Consider the following 17,759-nt stretch of genomic DNA (forward strand, 5'->3'; position numbering starts at 1 on the left):
ATGCTGGGATTACAAGCGTGTGCCACCATGCAGGGGAATGGGGACCTGTTCTGTTCAAGTGTTTTTCCCTGAGCCTCACCTCACGCACATTCATTATTGATCCCTCTCGGCAGTAGCCTGTCACGCGTGTGATAGTGCACCTGAACTGAGAGGTACCAGAGTAGGTCAACGCTGCGACAGGGAGAGAGCACAGCGAGGCCGCCCGGTGGTAGGAGAACGCCGAGCCAACTCTGGAAGCCCGTGAGTGTGAACGCTGCTCCGCTGCGTCAGCGACGCCCGGCCCGCCCTTGGGAGGAGGATCGCGGGGTCCGGAGAAGCCACGCGGTGGGGAGGCAACACTGCCGCCCGCCGGGAAGGTTAGGGTCGCGGAGTGGGGATTGGGCCGCAGTCCCTCAGACAGCTCAGGTCTCCACGCCTCTGCAGTCGGAGCGGAAGGGGCGGGACCGCTGCGAACAAGGCGCAGAAGGTCCAAGGTCCGCGGCCCGGGGCGCGGGGGGGGGGGGGGGGGGGGAGCGTCTGTTTTCTGCCCAAATGCCCCGCCCGGGACGGGGGCGGGGCTTAGGTGACCTGGGGGTGGGGTTAGATTCCGGGCCCGCCTCCACCAGCGCCTGTGAGCCCTGGAGTGCATGGCCCCCCGGCTTATTTTGGGGGCTTCAGGTGAGCCGGACCATAGAAGGGTCAGGGAGATCTTCCTCGAGGTCAGGTCGTCAGTCTGACCGCAGGTCCATCTGACCTGCCGTCTGCCAACAGCCATCTCCGCAGAAAATGGGAGAACAAAGGGAGGGGGCGGTCCTGAGGCCCCTAAGGAAATTCAGGGTCCCAGGTACCCCGCCCCGCCCGCTGACACTTTCGGTTTCTCCCCGAGTCGTAGGCGCCGCCCAAGAGACCCTGGGCCCGCGCTAGGCGCAGCTGCCTCTTCGCCTTTGCCTGTCCGTCTTTGTGTCTGTGTCTGTCTGGCTGTTCCCGAGCTTGTCTCTACTCCAGAACTAAGCCTCCCGGACGCCGACAGCCCAAGCCTCCCCTCCCCTTTCCCATGGCAGGTACGTGGGCGCTAGGCTGGGGTCTGCATTATCCCCCTTCAAGAACTTGGGTGCCGGGTGTTCCAGAACACATTCTCCAGGAATGTGCTCAGACTGGCTGCGTGGGGCCCTCCCTTCCTCCTGGGGAGCCACCGCCCTGCCGCCCCCCCCCCCCGTTCCATCATTCTCTGCCTCTTATGTTTCCCTCGGGTGCTCCTGTCCCTTGGGCTGAGAAAGAAGAGGATAAAGCCACAGGTAACTTTCTAACCTACCCCTGCTCCCCTACAGGCTACTTACCCCCCAAAGGCTACGCCCCTTCGCCCCCACCTCCCTATCCCGTGACAGCTGGGTATCCAGAGCCTGCGCTGCATCCTGGACCCGGACAGGCACCAGTGCCTGCCCAGGTGCCGGCCCCTGCGCCCGGCTTCGCTCTCTTCCCCTCGCCAGGCCCCGTGGCCCCAGGGTCTCCTGCTCCTTTCTTGCCACTGCCAGGGGTGCCTTCTGGCCTCGAATTCCTAGTGCAGGTGAGTGGGAGGGAGGATGGCTGGGAGGACTGTTGATGTTTGGGCTGATGGAAAAGGTCACCGCTTCTCTTAACTCTTTACAGATTGATCAAGTCTTGATTCATCAGAAGGCTGAACGAGTGGAAAGTGAGTAGGAGGAGGACCAAGTTGGGCTTCATGATCTTTGCGACAGTGTTGCGCTTCTGGGCAGGTGAGGTCCCTGAACCTCAGCATGTTACCCTTAACAGCGTTCCTAGGCTGGGAGACCTGTAACAGGTATGAACTTCGCTCCGGGACCGGACAGCAACTGGGTCAGGCAGCTGAGGAGAGCAACTGTTGTGCCCGTCTGTGCTGTGGTGCCCGCCGGCCACTTCGTGTCCGCCTAGCGGACCCTGCGGACCGCGAGGTGCTCCGCCTCATCCGCCCACTCCACTGTGGCTGCAGCTGCTGCCCCTGTGGCCTTCAGGAGGTGGGTAGCGTAGGTTTTGTGGTGGTTGGTAGACAGTATAGAGACTGGCCCAGAAAGAGTTGTGCTTAATTGGAGGGGAAGGTTTAGTGAGGTTCTGAACCGAAGACGGCTGGCACCAGTGAAGAGCTCTGGCCACGGTATCCTGTCTAACCCTGTCTGCCTCTCTCTCCAGATGGAAGTGCAGGCTCCACCTGGTACCACCATCGGCCACGTGCTGCAGACCTGGCACCCCTTCCTTCCTAAGTTTTCCATCCTGGATGCTGATCGCCAGACTGTGCTTCGAGTTGTGGGGCCTTGCTGGACCTGTAGCTGTGGTGCAGACACCAACTTTGAGGTATTATAAGTAGGGCGCGATTCCTAGGCTCTTCATAAACCAAGATGGGGGCTAATGAGATGGCTCAGAGGGGAAAGGCACTTGTGCCACCAAGTTTGACAACCTGAGTTCTAACCATGAGTCCCACATGGTAGAAGACGAAAATCAGCTCCTGCAAAACTGTCCTCCGCTCTCCACACACATACCATGGAGCACATACAGTCAACCAATCAATCAATCAACAAGTGTAGTTAGAAAAACAAGGTGGTTAGCTTCCTTGCTAATGGATGGATTAAGGTCAAGTCCCTCACTCTGATGATTCCGCAAAAAAAGATTTCATGGTGGCTCACACTTTTAACCCCAGCACTCAGGAGGCAGAGGCAGGTGGATCTCTGTGAGTGTGAGGCCAGCCTGGTCTACATGGTGAGTTCTAGGACAGGCAGAACTATAGAGACCCTGTCTGAAAAAAAAAATTCACCTTCAGGCCAAGGCTGAATGTTCCCTGCAGCCCTGTAAGAGGTCTAGGGGAGAGTCTGAGGCCAGCCTAGATCTAAGGTGGAAGACTTATCTTCGTCTTCTTTCAGTGGTTAAGGTTGTTGTAGGCTGGACCCATGTAGCTGCTGGACCTATCTGTAAGCATAGGCCTGCAGTACTGTAACCCTTGACTTGTCCTGCAAACCTAAAAGTCCAAATGACCCGATCAACCTGAAGTCCAGGTGGCTTCCTCTTACCAATCCAGAACCAGAAGAACCCAAGTGGTGAGAATTTCAGAATGAGACTTGGGAAATGCCTTTGGCTCTTAGAAGACAGAGGCACTGCTCGGAGTTCTTTTTTTTTTTTTTTTTTTTTTTTTTTGGTTTTTCGAGACAGGGTTTCTCTGTGGTTTTGGAGCCTGTCCTGGAACTAGCTCTTGTAGACCAGGCTGGTCTCGAACTCACAGAGATCCGCCTGCCTCTGCCTCCCGAGTGCTGGGATTAAAGGCGTGCGCCACCACCGCCCGGCCTGCTCGGAGTTCTTTAAGGAATGATTCTTCGTTCAGATAAAGGAGAAACAACAGGTTTCATCCAGTAGAGGTGCCTCACCTAAGGTTGTCTGCAGAAAGTGAGTCACTTGGTAGTCAGAGGGAGTTGTTGGCCTGAGAACTGGTTGGAAAGGAGATAATTGTGTGACCCCTGGATGGGAACATGTGTGTTGTGGGGTTCTCAGGGAGCCGGTGTCCCTTTCATGATCTGCCCTCTCGGGAACGCAGAGTTGGTAGCAGACTCGCCGAGCCAAGGAACTAGGCTGCAGGAAGTTCCCTGCAGCTGCAGGACAAGCTGGGAAGAGGATGCAGAGGATGTAGAAGGAAATCGCTTCAGTTCTCATCCCTGGACCAGGAAGTCACTGAGTCACCACTGACCTCCACATGGCTGGCTTGTTCTTGCTGAGCTGAGAGGCCAGTGGGAATCAGTCCTCAGAGGATGCCTGTTGGCACCTGTCGGCTAGGATTGGCTAGCCTTCAGATGGGGTTCACATGCAATGCTGGAAAGGCAGAAAATCCCACTTTTGGGAGGGTCTTTGGCACCTCCCTTCGCCCTCTCAGCTCTGCTCCTTGGCACAGAGCACATACTTTGCCTACAGCACCAACCCTGGGTGTCGGGAATACCGGTAACCAAAACAGGCCTAGCAGCGAGTCATTTATCTCTGAATGCAGTTATGTCGCACATGGCCTTTGGAAAGCAACAGATCTAAATCTAAATTCTAGTCTTCACGGTGTATTCATGCAGCCTAGGGTGCGTTTGCCCTTCCGTCATATGAGAAGACTCACTGAGGACACAGTCTACCCAACTCATGCGTGCCACTGTCTAGTGAGGCAGGAGGCACGTGAGATGGACAGCGTGTTCCCCAGTGGGACCCTTCTTTCCTCCAAACAGGTGAAAACTAAGGATGAATCTCGCAGTGTGGGCCGCATCAGCAAGCAGTGGGGAGGGCTGCTCCGGGAAGCCCTCACAGATGCCGATGACTTCGGCCTACAGTTCCCACTAGATCTAGACGTGAGGGTGAAGGCTGTGCTGCTGGGAGCCACATTCCTCATTGTGAGTTGGCGGTCCCTTCCCTGCCTGCTGCTCCTTTCCTGTTAGCCAAAGCTTTGTTCACTTCCTGGGCCCTTACTAGGCTAGGCACGTGTGTGGTGGGTTTCAGGTCCGGAATTGACCCAGCCAGATGTCCCATTGACAGTGACCTTTCCTTAGGATTATATGTTCTTCGAGAAACGAGGAGGCGCCGGGCCCTCTGCAGTCACCAGTTAGAAGCCAGCTCAGTATGAGGAGACCATCACCTCAACCAGAATTCAAGATGGTCACCCGCCCTGGCCTTTTCCTCCTGAGGCAACCCCTTCCTTGGCATACACTGCAGCAGACAGACAGGTGGCTGAGTGGTGGGGACCACTGTGTCCCATCCCTTCCCTCTCCTCCTCCCTCTTTCACCTGTGGCCTGCCGTGGAGTATGCATGAGAACCCTTCCTGTGTCTTACCATCTCCCGGCAGCCCCTACCCACACACTACTAGATTTTCCTGCCCTCTCCTTCCCACCTTCCCCCAGGGCCTCTGCACAGGAGGAGACTTATCCAGGGCTGGTGGGTAAAGAGCAAGCAGCACCAAAGACGGCAGCCACGCCACCCTTCCCTCTCGTCACCTTAGCCAGTTAGTTTAGCTTCAGATGGTGGCACTTTGAAGGGACCCCCGCCTCCTCATTAGTAGCTGGAGAGGCAGGGACCCAGTGCCAACTTCCTAACCCCCTGGGCCCTGCCGGTGCTTTCTGCAGCTTCCTGTGCCTTAGTTAACCCCTTCCTTCCCCTGCTGGAGGAAGGAGGCTGTGTCTTTGTATGTTGTACTCATATAAAGTTTGCAACTTTTTAAACCTTGGAAGATGTATGTGATGGAAGAGGGAAGAAGAGAGAACTGGTGTGGGATAAAACAAAGGGAATAGCAGCGGGGCTAGAAGTGGCCATCTCATAATCTATAGCATTTGTATTAAAGAAAAAAAATACTTGAGTCCAAAAACTGAGTTTTCATCACCCATGGTGATTCCAGACCAAAACCAAACCAAGTCAGTGTCTAAGACGGGTGTCCCACGGAGTCTAGTGAGGTAGCTAGTGACAGGTCTAACAGTTGGTCCATGGTCCAGTACAGCTACTCGATCGTTGTCTGTTGTGAGCAGAGGATTCCTTGGCAGCTTTGTTCTTTCAAGTCCTGTTCAAGTGGGAGTGTAGGCAGAGTGAACTAGATCCTTCTTGGTCCAGTCAGAGCCCCCAGAGGCCAAGGAGCAGGGCACGGAGGAAACTCTCATCAGCGCCTGACCCGGTGCCCTGCACACGTCCTGTACCTCCTCCACGGCAAGGAAGCTCTCCCTTGGTGTGAAAGTCTGCCTCTGTCAAGACCTCATGGTTTCTGTTCGGTCCCATAAGGTCAGGCTCTAAGTGGGCCAGGTTCTCCATGCTGGTAGCCATCCCCAAGGATGTAGAGTTCAGGACCGGGCCAGGATGTAGCGGCTGGCTGCTGACAGGTCCCACTGATGATGCTCCAGGATGCGCCGACAGTCTGCTCTGGACCTGTTACTGAGGTGGAAGAGCTGGTCTACCTGTGGGAGCAGGAAGGAGGGAAGCTGACCACTAGGGGGCAGAGCAGGAGAAGAGGGAGCCTGAAGAAGGGGTTGGCTTTACCTTGAGGTTCCGGATAGCAGACGCCACATCTCCCCCAGAGGTTCTCAGTGCCACTTGACACTGCTGGTGGGTGACTCCGTGTACACTTAGCTCCACCTGAGGGGGACAAATCCTTGTCTAGCTCTTGTCCCAACCTATAGGCCCTTTGAACACCACGTCATTTCAGTTGAGACCTCACCTCTATAATCTTCCTCTGCCACTCGGGGTCTGACGACGGACCTCCAGAAGAAACAGTGGCTTTGCTGGCTCCAGGTACTCCGGTGCGGTGATTGTGTGATTTGGGCCAGGGAGGCCCTGGTTTGTGGGGCTGGATGGGCTGAGAAGAGCTGGAGATAAAAGGTGGGCGTGGAGGCAGGTCCGGTGGGCGCGGAGGCAGGTCTGGGAGCCCCTGGGGCATAGCTCTAGTATGTCGAAGTTCCGGAGGGCTTGAACCACCTCCTGTGGGTCGGGGACCCAGGGACAGCACTGACTCCAGACTCTTGGATATTCCTTCGGAGTTGAAAAAGAAACAACTTGAAAGGAGGCCTACCTTCCTGTCCTCTGTCTGTCTGCACTGAACCGTGTGATTCTGAAAGAATATTTAGGTAAGCTAGCGGGCCTTGTCCTCAGGTGTCTATAAGTTAGGTGGGACAGTAGCCAGTAGGCCAGGTATGCAAATGCACCAAGGCAGCTAGGGATCCAAAGAACGGTATTTGGGGCTAGACCCAGGAGACGCTGTCCAGTGGGAAATCAGGGTACTTCCAATCTCTTAAAATCTCAAAGTATGCCAGGCAGTGTTGGCACACAACTTTAATCCCAGCGCTTGTTAAGCAGAGGGAGGTGGATCTCTGAGTTCAAGGCCAGCCTGAACTACAAGAGGGAGTTCTAGGAAAGCCAGGATTCTTACACAGGGAAACCCTGTCTCCCCCCCTCCCCCCAAAAAAGATCTTAAGGTAGGAGACTAGAGAGATGGCTCGGAGGTTAAGAGCACTGACTGCTCTTCCAGAGGACCTGAGTTCAATTCCCAGCAACCACATGGCAGCTCACAGCTGTCTGTAACTCCAGTTCTAGGGGACTGGACACCTTCACACCAATGCACATAAAATATAAAAATAAAATAAAAAAGATCTTAAAGTAAAGGTAGACTGTCCGAGGATGGAATCTGGGGAAGGAGAACATATATGCTAACATGGATTCAGGGTTGGGAAGGGGAATTGGAGGTTGTTCCTGAGACCCTGGGTACCACCACACTCACCTTTCATCCTCTGCAGGGGCACCTTCCTTCTCTGGCCCCGTGCTGATGCTACATCCTGGAACTTTGTCTTCTCTCTGTCCCTGTCAAAGAGAGATCCAGTTCATCCTCCAGTTCACCCACATCATGGCCTCCTTCCTCCAACCCCAAAAGAAAATGGGTCCCACATGTGCTGAGACCCACAGGGAAAGCTCAAGCAGGGGGGAAGTTCTTACTCCTAGATCATGCTAGTCCTGTTCCCAGTTTTTACTCCGGAGAAGTTGCAGGATTGGGTCAGTCCCTCCAGCCCAGCTCTGTCCCCTCCTACCCTTCAGTGACTCACCCGTCCATGCTTCCTCGGCATTTCTCTCCCCGGGCAGGGAAGGCTCTGGGGGCTGGATGGGTGACTGGCGAACCCCCCACATCTGGCAGTATCACCGCTGACGCTGGGAAGTTGCCTACTTTGAAGGTGCGGCCGTTCTGACCCTTCCAGGTTGTGGTGTCGGGGCTGTGGGAAGAGGAGCTGATGAAGAAAATGGGACCAGGGAGGGTGGCAGCTGCTCTTGGGTCACATTCGGCTCATCAAGCTGTCTTGTGGCCACATCTGCCTGAAGGAAGGGAAGCCTTTTTCTCTACAGCACAAAAAAGGCTCTGTGGGCCAGGCAGGGCTCCAGCAGGGAGGGCAGGACTGGAGCTCGGGGCACAGTGGAGAGGAGAGAAAAAGACCCACAAGACCAAGACTCAAGGAGATGGGGGGAAGCCGGGCGGTGGTGGCGCACGCCTTTAATCCCAGCACTTGGGAGGCAGAGGCAGGCGGATCTCTGTGAGTTCGAGACCAGCCTGGTCTACAAGAGCTAGTTCCAGGACGGGCTCCAAAACCACAGAGAAACCCTGTCTCGAAAAACCAAAAAAAAAAAAAAAAAAGTAAAGGAGATGGGGGGAAATGAAGAGACCGGGAGTCAAGAAGGCTGGGGGGATGCCTCCCCTGGGGATGTCTAGGGCATTTGAGTTTGTTACCTGCCCTCGATGATAGTGATGGGGTCACCTGGCTCCATCCGCAAAGCACCTGGCTCTGTAACTTCCCTAACGCAACGTCCTTCAGAAAGCCAAGCCTGTGGAGACAGGAAAATGTGGCTGGGTAATAAGAAACCCAAAGAAAGGACCTTCCTTTGTATCCATCAATCAAATAATACCAGTTATGTCCTCTGTGCTTAGCCCCATCCCCGTCTCCCTATTGTAACCCAAAGTAAGGTAGGGTTGCTGACATGGATCCCATGCCATGCTGGACACGGGATGCAATAAACCACAAAGGGAAATCGTGCCTCTACGTAAGGGGCAGCCACCCTATTCACTTCTTTTATTCCATACCCAAGCCCACACGTTTGCCCCCACACATCTCAGGGGCATGCACACTCCTTTCCAGGCGCTCTGTTTCACCTCTGCTCTGGGGCTCTTTCTCCCACTCTGCCTCCCAGCCGCTGTCAGGAACGTCCCTGTTAGCATTCTCAGACCCAGCTGGACTGAAATAACAGTTCTGATCCGGGAGCTCCCAGGTTCCCTCAGAGCAAAGACCAAAGTGCTTTAACAAGTAGATAGATTGACTTAGGGACCAGATCTGAGTTCATGTGGATGGAACCACTCTTAGCGCCTCCACTTCCGGTGTGACTTTAGATAAGTCACTGTCCCATCAGTGCATGAACTGTCCCTCTGTTAGACAGAGATTAAGAACAATTACCTCAGGACAAAACGAGTGATGGAAGACACCTGTATACATATATACATGAGGAGTATATCACACTGGCCAAGTCTTCTAAACTCTCCCTGAAGCCCTGCTCCCAACTGGAGCCCATTACTTCCGCTTGCCCTTCCACACAGAACTTCTCTCTCTTTGCTGGTCAAGCGCCCATGAGAACCGATTACTCTCTATTCTGGGCCTCTTTTGTGGCCAAGAAGCAAATATCGCCTCTTCTGGCTGCGTCTTTGTAGCCCCTAGCTGCCTCCTCAGGCTCTGAGCTTCCTGCTGGGACTAACTCGTTTGATTCAGAGCTAAGTTCCAAATTCCAGGCATCAAGACATGTTTGCCTTATGCGTGGAGTTCTGGGTGAGAGAATAAAGGGAAGAAAGGCTGTGTGTTTGCAGAGTTGGGGATCCCCACCTCTTGAAGCAGCCCTTCCAGGTTGGAAAAGCTAGGCCGGTCTGCAGGGTGAGGGGCCCAGCAACGCAAGGCGAGTGAGTAGAGGGCCCTGGAGCAGAGAGGAGGCCTTGGCAGCCTGGCTCGGTCCTTCTCCAGCCGGTGTAAGATGAGATATGGTGGAACACCCGCCCAGGGCTCCTCGCCTCCAGAAAACATTTCCCACAGTGTCACGCCAAACATCCACACATCAGAGGCAGAGGAGAAGGCTCCCTGGCGGAGGCTCTCTGGGGCACACCTGAAGCAAACACAAGTTGAAGGTGGCTAGGAATACGCCCAGCTCATCCACTGTGCACCCACTCCCGTGATTCCCTCCCCGCCCCATCAGCCTCAGAAATCCTTTTGTGCTTCTTGACCCGATGATGCCTCCATCCTGCCTCCTCTAGGAGACTAACAACCACCCCTCCCCGAAACACACAATACCGCCGCCCTAGCTCCCAACAGGCTGCTGTTCTCTACCTCCCAGTCCTGCCTCAAGCCAGACCATCCAAGTACCGCCCTCACCAGGCATAGGGGATGGGACGGGGCCCGCCCATCACGTAGCGACCCCGGGCGCCGCCCAGCGGCCTCACAAGTCCAAAATCTGCCACCTTGATGGTGCGCGGTGAGGCCAGGAGCAGGTTGCGGGTAGCGAGATCCCGGTGCACTAACCCACGGGACCCCAAGTACGCCATGGCTCCTGCCAACTGACGCAGGAAAAGGCACAGTAGGGCCACAGGCAGTGGGGGTGTCGGCGCTGGGGCAGTCAGGCGCGCATGCAGGGAGCCCAGTGGCGCCAGCTCCATCACCTGCAGAAACAGAGCACCATGTAAGCCTTAGTGTGGCCCCACTGGTCTTTCTTGTTGCAGCTAGCCCCGGGGCTATGAGGAAAGCCTTGCACTGCCTGTGTCTGCTCACCATCTGTAGAGGCTGGCCCAGTACGAGGCCGTGCAGGCGCAGCACGTGTGGGTGCTCCAGCTTCATCATGACAGACACTTCTCGCAGGAAGTCTCCCAGTTCAGTGCCCATCGGACCCTCAGGACCAACACGGAGGGACTTGACAGCCACTGGGATCTGGAGGTGGGGAAAACACCATAAAGTGTTTACAGAATAACAGGCCAGGGCCAGTGCAGAGGCCTTGAATGAAGGAGGCAGATTGCCTAGGCACCTTGGATCAAGTAAGCCCCTTGAACACTCACACTTTGGCCACTGGGCAGTGTCCACAGCCCTCGGTGGACAACACCGAAGCAACCCGAGCCCAGGAGCTCCCCTCTGCATACAGCACCCTCTGGAATCAGACTCTTGAGTCCCCCCTCTGGCTCGTGGAGACACAGAAGACTGTCTGAGCGTGGAGCCATCTCCTTCTGTTCAGGTGCAAACCCCCCAAGGATCTGAAATAGGAGTGCGAATTCAGGTGTGTGGAACCCTGATTAACCCTCCCAGCCACTCAGCTTATCATTCCTCAAATACCAGCCCACCACCACCCCCACATACCTTGTAGACCCAGTTCTTAGACTTGACACCCGAGCGGTACCTCTTCAGGGCTTCAGCAAGCCTGCGCTGGGCTGGGAGAGGTCACAATTAGAGTAGAGTGGGGATGGGGAAATTGACAGGCGAGAGGTCTGGAGTGTGGGGTAACAGGACCAACACCTGGTCCTGGGAGAAGGCTGGGGAAGCTGCAGGGCCCCAAGGCAAAGGGTCCTCACCAGGCCTGCCCATGCCAATGTTGTCCAGGTCCTCAGGCCTCACAAAGTCAAAATGTTCTGGCCGAGTGACGTTAAGCTCCTCAAGGATTGGCCGGTAAAACTGGGCCAGTTGGATGTCCCGGAGCAGCCGAAGTAGCCACAGGGAACTGGCTTCGGGGAGCATGTCTGGAGTCGACTTCTAAGGCGAATGGCAGTCTGCTTTAAATGTGTGACCTATAGTAGGCACCAAAGACACAAAGGACAGACTCAGCTGCCACCCTCAACACATCAGAAATACTCAGGAACACAAGGAGAGGCAGATCAGACATGGTGAGGAACTTGGCCACATACACACCTATCTCTGGTAACCTACTCCCATCCCCAAGACTGGGAAATCTGCTCCCCACACCCTTGAGATCTCAGAATCCTGCCTCCCAGGCTACCAAGCCAAACCATCTTTCGAGATATGGCACCCTGCCCCCGGACCCCGACATGCAAACACTGCCCATTTACTTCTGAGCCACACTGCCCCCATACCCCTAACACGCAAACACTGCCCATTTACTTCTGAGCCACACTGCCCCTGTACCCCTAACACGCAAACACTGCCCATTTACTTCTGAGCCACACTGCCCCTGTACCCCTAACATGCAAACACTGCCCATTTACTCCTGAGCCACACTGCCCCTGTACCCCTAACACGCAAACACTGCCCATTTACTTCTGAGCCACACTGTCCCCGTACCCCAGCATGCAAACACTGCCCATTTAGTTCTGAGCCACACTGCCCCTGTACCCCTAACACGCAAACACTGCCTATTTACTTCTGAGCCACACTGCCCCCATACCCCTAATACGCAAACACTGCCCATTTAGTTCTGAGCCACACTGCCCCTGTACCCCTAACACGCAAACACTGCCCATTTACTTCTGAGCCACACTGCCCCCATACCCCTAACACGCAAACACTGCCCATTTAGTTCTGAGCCACACTGTCCCCGTACCCCAACATGCAAACACTGCCCATTTAGTTCTGAGCCACACTGCCCCTGTACCCCTAACACGCAAACACTGCCCATTTACTTCTGAGCCACACTGCCCCCATACCCCTAACACGCAAACACTGACCATTTAGTTCTGAGCCACACCTTTGCACGCATTCACTCCTCCTCACAAATGAGACAACTTGCCTGCCACACACAAACTGGAGATGCCCAGGTACACTAACACCATACCTCAGGCACAAAGGAAGACATATAAACAAGGTACACTGCCTCCCACCCACTACCAAACACACACACACACCTACAAATATGCTACAAAACATGCCTGAGACAATCAGATACATGTCTCAAGTCCGAGACATTTTCATATTTTGCCGTGAAATGCAGGCTTGCTGCCACACACCCTCAAGCAGGTGTGCCTGAGGCAACAGCTCACTTTCTCCACAAACCAAAGATACCTAGATATACCGCCACACATATCTGAGACACTAAGGATCCTATAAGCACAAACACATAATGAGGACTTACTGTCACCTCATCCCAGGGACACCCAGTGTCACACACGTCTTAAACATTCAAGGCAATAACAACACTGGAGATAGGTGTCTGTTCTGGGCTGCTAACTGAAGGCTAATATCATCGCCAAGCTCAGATACTGTTCACAAAGCCACCTAGGCTGCCAGGTGTGTGGTCCTCCCACACCCACCTGCCCTGCTCAGCTCCAGGTAGAGCCCAGGTGCTCTTCTACGTCACTTCGCCCAAGTTGGCTTCCAAGCAGTGCCACCAGCCATTATTAAATAAGACTCTAGGCCTTTGGGTCCGGGCTGCCTGCTCAAACACTCGCCTTTACACACCTGACCCTCTCCCTGATCCCGCTGTAGTTAAGTCACGAGGAAGCCCTGGATTGCAGGTGGGGGTGGGGTTGGGAGGCATGGAGAATCCCCCCCAGAAGGCCTAGGAACTGAGAGTAGAAGAAAGTTCAGGCCCAGGAAGATCCTGAGTTGCACCACAGGTAGGAAGGGAGGAACCAGAGAAGGCAGCCAAGAAGAAATGCTGAGCGGGAGGAAATGCTGAACTGGAGAAAGGAATTCAGCGACGCACCCCAAAGGGATCCTGCTGGTCCCAGCCCCGGGCGCCCCTTCTAGGTGCGGACTCTCACCTGGCAGAGCCGGAAGAGGCTGCTGCGGAGCCGCCCAAGCGGAGGGCATTAAATCCTAGGAAGGGCGGGACCCCAGGCCGCGGAGGGCGGGTCCTGGAAGCTGGCCCTAAGCAATCGAGGACCAATTCCCTGGTGGCACTTGGTGGCGGACGCCCAGATTGCGCTCCTCCCCCTTGCTGGACAGGTGAGCCTCTAAGGCGGTCGTTAACCTCCCTTCCGTTTGCCTTTCTGCACAGCCTTGGCAGTCTTCCCCACTCTCCCTACATCTCCCGACCCTGCCCCACATGCTGTCGCTCCCCAAAGACTTCACCCGAAGTAGTAGGCACCGTCTACTCGGCCCAGGTATGGGTCAAGCAGGACATAGGCACTGTCTTTAGGAGAGAGGCGCTAACAGGCATTTTGTAACTCTTGAAGGGAATCCAAGGGACAGAATGCTTTTGGAACGGAGCCAGGGCAGTGTTTATGTTGCTCCAGAAGTCAGTTCTGGTCCTGGACCGAGTCGAGAAGTGAGGCTGGGAGCCCTCAATCCTCAAGGGCCTCTTTCCCTCTCACAGACGCTTCCTCTCTAACTCAGCCCTGTGTAGCCTGTGTCTGTGCGGCCGCATGAATACATGGGCACCATGTGCGTGGGTGTTGGTGCTCACAGATGCCAGAAGAGAGTGTTGGATCCCCTGAAACTGGAGTTACAGGTGGGTGCGAGCCACCGAAGTGGGTGCTGGGAACTGAATGCAGTTCTCTGCAAAGAGCAGCTGAACCGTCTCCCCAGCCTCCTCCCCACCACACCACTGTTTTGAGACAAGGTCTCACTATGTAGCCCATGCTTAAACTCACAGGGATCTGCATGCTTTTGCCTCCGTCCTAGGATAAAAGGGGTAAACCACCGCACTCGACAGCCATCTGGGATCTCGAAGAATACTCCAAGGAGGATCAGAGGCTCATGCTTGCTCCCTTTTCTTCTGGGGTCCCAGAGGAAGCTTCGCGTCTTGAACATCTGACCCGCCTCCTGTCCCAAGGAAGGTTAGATGATGAACATAGCAGCTGTCGTCCTTCCTCTCTAGTGGTAAAAGCCCTTTGTGTACTGGGAAACACACGGTTGTTCCAGCACTGGTGGGAAGTGAAGGGGGAATCACACTGGAATTCTACAAGTACCATTCCTTACTGGTTCTCTTGTCCTCCAATCAGACACGCTGTGATCGCATCTGTCATACACATACACTGTGGGCTCTGCAGGGTGGGAAATGGGCCGGGCTTACTCATCCTGGGGTTCTGAGTCCCGAGAACAGAACAGCGTAGGCATACAGTGTGTTGGTTGTAAAGCAATGTGTCAGTCTGTCTAATCTGATGGTCTCTGTAGATGATCTGTCACTATTCCCTGCTTTTAAAATGTCATTGGCATTTTTGTTTTCTCCTAGTATACTTAGCGATTCTTTTCTATTTATTCTGTGCATTGTGTTATATTTCTTCTATCACCTCAATTTTTATCAGAATTGGAAAATTCTCAGCCAGTGTCTCTTGTTGCCTAGTGACGTTTGTAGGTATCTTTTTGTTTGTTTGTTTGTTTGTTTTGAGACAGGGTTTTTCTGTGTAGCCCTGGCTGTCCTGGAACTCCCTCTGTAGACCAGGCTGGCTTTGAACTCACAGAGATCCCCCTGCCTCCCAAGTACTGGGATTAAAAGCATGTGCCACCACTGCCCCGCTAAGACTTTACATTTTTTAAAGATACCAGTTGGACAGTGGTGGCGCACGCCTTTAATCCCAGCACTGGGGAGGCAGAAGCAGGTGAATCTCTGAATTTGAGGTTAGCCTGGTCTACAGAGGAAGTTCCAGGACAGCCAGGGCTACCCAGAAAAACCTTGTCTCAAAAAAAAAAAAAAAAAAGCGAAGTGTTAGTCCAACAGATGACTCATGGGTTTGTGGTGAGCCTGTAACAGTGGGATAGAAACAGAGCCCACAGGATTGGGTACAATGTATGATACTTGAACAACCTTGCTAGTGGTATATATATATTTACTATACTATATTTTCATCATTTTTTGTATCTATATTCGCCTATGTTCTGTTTATAGGCCGAGTCTCCTTATGTAGCTAGCTTCAAACTTGAGATCCTCTTACCTTGGCCTATTAAGTGCTGGAATAATAAGTGTGTGTTGCCATGCCCAGTAAACTTTTCTTTATAAGCAGGAATATACTAGAATGACCGTATTGCAGGGATGGTGGCATATGTTCCAGGACAGCCAGGGCTACACATACCCTGTAATCTCAGCATTCAGGTCAACCTGGAGCTGTGTGGGAAGATCTTGTGCGATGTGGCTTCGTGGTATCCCTTTATGAGGTCTAACATACATGCAGTACCCGGTAACACGTTTAAATATACAGCTCAATGAGACAGTAACAGTTTACACATCCATCCAGCAGACAATAACCCTGCCAAGTGGAGAATGGAAGGTCTGGAATCCACCTACTCAGGAGGCTGGGGCCGGATCCCAAGGTCAGGGTAGTTCACGGTGAGGATGGGCAACACAGTGAGACCCTGTCTCACAGGGAAGTGAGGAAAGGTAGGGATGTGCTCAATGGAGAGCGCTTGCTGGCTGTGCGAGGTCCTAAGTTCAATAATCACAGCACTGAAAAAATACATATCTCAAAAGCAGCTATTATTTTGATGGTTTTTTGTTTTGTTTTGAGACAGGGCTTCTCTGTATAGCAGCCCTAGCTGCCCTGGAATTCGCTCTGTAAACTAGGCTGACCTCGAACTCACAGAGATCTGCCTGTCTCTGCGTCCCAAGTGCTGGGATTAAAGGCATGTGCCACCACTTCCCGACTTGATTTCTTTTTTAAATTTTATTTTTATTGTATGTGTATGGATGTTTTCCTTCCATGTGTGTCTGTGTGACACCACTGCGTGCATGTGAAGCTGCAGATTGTTGTGAGCCACCATGTGGGTACTGGGAACTAAACCCAGGTCCTCTGAAAGAGCAGCTGCTTTAAGATACATTTAAATCATCACAAACCTCCATAGGCACCAGGCACCCAGGCACTGCACAGACACACACAAAAACAAGACACATATACACATACAATTTAAAAAAGAAAAATCTGTGTTTTAAAAAAAAATGTCTTTTAGGGGTTAGAGAGATGGTTTAGGAGTTAGGAGGATGTACTGCTGGGCAGTAGTGGCGCAGACCTTTAATCCCAGCACTTGGGAGGCAGAGGCAGATGGATCTCTGGGAATTCAAGGCCAGCCTGGTCTACAAGAGCTAATTCCAGGACAGGCTCCAAAGCTGCAGAGAAATCCTGTCTCGAAAAACAAAACAAAACAAAAAACCTGATATTATTGGGCTGAAGAGATGGCTCATTAGTTAAAAGCATTGACTGACTGTTCCTTGCCAGAACCCAGGTTCAGTTCTCAGACTATGTGATGGCTGGAATTACAGGCAGGCACCACTACTCCCCCCCCACCCCCGGCCACAACTTTTGCTATAGTTTTTATGCTGTTGCCACAGTTCCTCCTCTTTTGGCCTCTGAGGGCCCTGCACACTTGTGGTACACGAGTGTAGACGAAACACCCTTATACATAAAGAGAAATACAATATAAAGTGCATAAATACTCCTCCAGTCAAAACCAAGAGGGGGCTGGGGCTGTAGCTCAGTGGACAGAGGACTTGCTGGGTGTTTACCAGGTTCTGGGTTTGACCCCAGCACTGCATAAACAGGACGTGGTAGCATGTGGCTCTAATTTTGTCCCAAAACAACACAAGAAAGAAAGAGTCACAAACTATAAACTATAGATCATTTTTGCCAGCTCATAACTCTCTTATAAATAGAGTTGCAGGGCCAGCAAGATGATCAGCAGATAAAGGAACTGCTACCCGGCCTGAACTCTGAGTTCAGTCCCCAGGACCACATGGAGGGAGGAGATAAACAACTCCGGCAAGTTGTTCTCTGACCTCTGTGCACAAAAAATGCATGAATAAATGTAAAACAAAATGAAATAGCGTTGAGTTGCACCAATTTTATTATTTGCTTTTAGCTTATTTCAGTTCACAAGTTTAGTTGTCATTTTGTTTGGGGGGAAGCAGGGGAATTGAACTTAGGGCCTTAAGCACACTAGGAAGGCATTCTGCCTCTGGGCCATAACTCCACCTTGATAATTTAATATCATATAATGTTTAAGTCATCCCTCCAACCTTTAGAATCACATAATGCTTTTAAGAGTTACCTACAGGCAGTGGGGGCACACATCTTTAATCTCAGCACTCGGGAGGCAGAAGCAGGAAGATCTGAGTTCGAGAACAGCTTGGTCTATGGAGTGAGTTCCAGGACAGCTAGGGCTACATAGAGAGACCCTGTCTCAAATCAAATAAAAAACAATAATGCTGAGTGGATGAAAACAGACAACACACTTTATGAGTCTGTTTGCATAAGACTTTAGGAAATAGGAACTAGAGGAACAGAAAGAAGGAAGTGCTTCTGAGGAGACAGGGAAACTCAGGGACAGACGGCAGTCACTGCATCGTCTTGATTGCAGTG

The 17,759-nt window shown here is 53.0% G+C and overlaps 2 protein-coding genes across 4 annotated transcripts; one reads left to right on the plus strand and one right to left on the minus strand.

Moving 5' to 3' along the window:
- The first annotated feature begins 316 nt into the window (after positions 1 to 316).
- Positions 317 to 5,350, plus strand: Plscr3 (phospholipid scramblase 3). 3 transcript variants are annotated; one of them, XM_057776046.1, is made up of 8 exons: positions 317 to 473; positions 872 to 1,040; positions 1,308 to 1,543; positions 1,627 to 1,669; positions 1,771 to 1,991; positions 2,164 to 2,325; positions 4,218 to 4,379; positions 4,536 to 5,350. In XM_057776046.1, exons 2-8 carry the CDS (start codon positions 1,034 to 1,036, stop codon positions 4,590 to 4,592), a joined length of 888 nt encoding a protein of 295 aa, XP_057632029.1. In that variant the 5' UTR covers positions 317 to 473; positions 872 to 1,033; the 3' UTR covers positions 4,593 to 5,350. The 3 variants fall into 3 exon arrangements, with proteins under 3 accessions (XP_057632029.1, XP_057632027.1, XP_057632028.1); XM_057776044.1 differs by lacking the exon at positions 317 to 473 and adding an exon at positions 569 to 657; XM_057776045.1 differs by lacking the exon at positions 317 to 473 and adding an exon at positions 588 to 657 and having other exon boundaries at positions 866 to 1,040.
- Positions 5,351 to 5,632: 282 nt separating this feature from the next.
- Positions 5,633 to 11,284, minus strand: Tnk1 (tyrosine kinase non receptor 1). The gene is made up of 12 exons (XM_057776043.1): positions 11,091 to 11,284; positions 10,879 to 10,949; positions 10,584 to 10,775; positions 10,303 to 10,458; positions 9,910 to 10,193; positions 9,370 to 9,643; positions 8,232 to 8,326; positions 7,558 to 7,722; positions 7,239 to 7,318; positions 6,183 to 6,493; positions 6,005 to 6,100; positions 5,633 to 5,922 (listed from the first exon to the last, which is right to left on the minus strand). Exons 1-12 carry the CDS (start codon positions 11,251 to 11,253, stop codon positions 5,809 to 5,811), a joined length of 2,001 nt encoding a protein of 666 aa, XP_057632026.1. The 5' UTR covers positions 11,254 to 11,284; the 3' UTR covers positions 5,633 to 5,808.
- Positions 11,285 to 17,759: the final 6,475 nt, after the last annotated feature.

The sequence above is a fragment of the Chionomys nivalis genome, chromosome 7 (genome assembly GCF_950005125.1).
Source record: "Chionomys nivalis chromosome 7, mChiNiv1.1, whole genome shotgun sequence".
Classification (NCBI taxonomy): Eukaryota; Metazoa; Chordata; class Mammalia; order Rodentia; family Cricetidae; genus Chionomys; species Chionomys nivalis.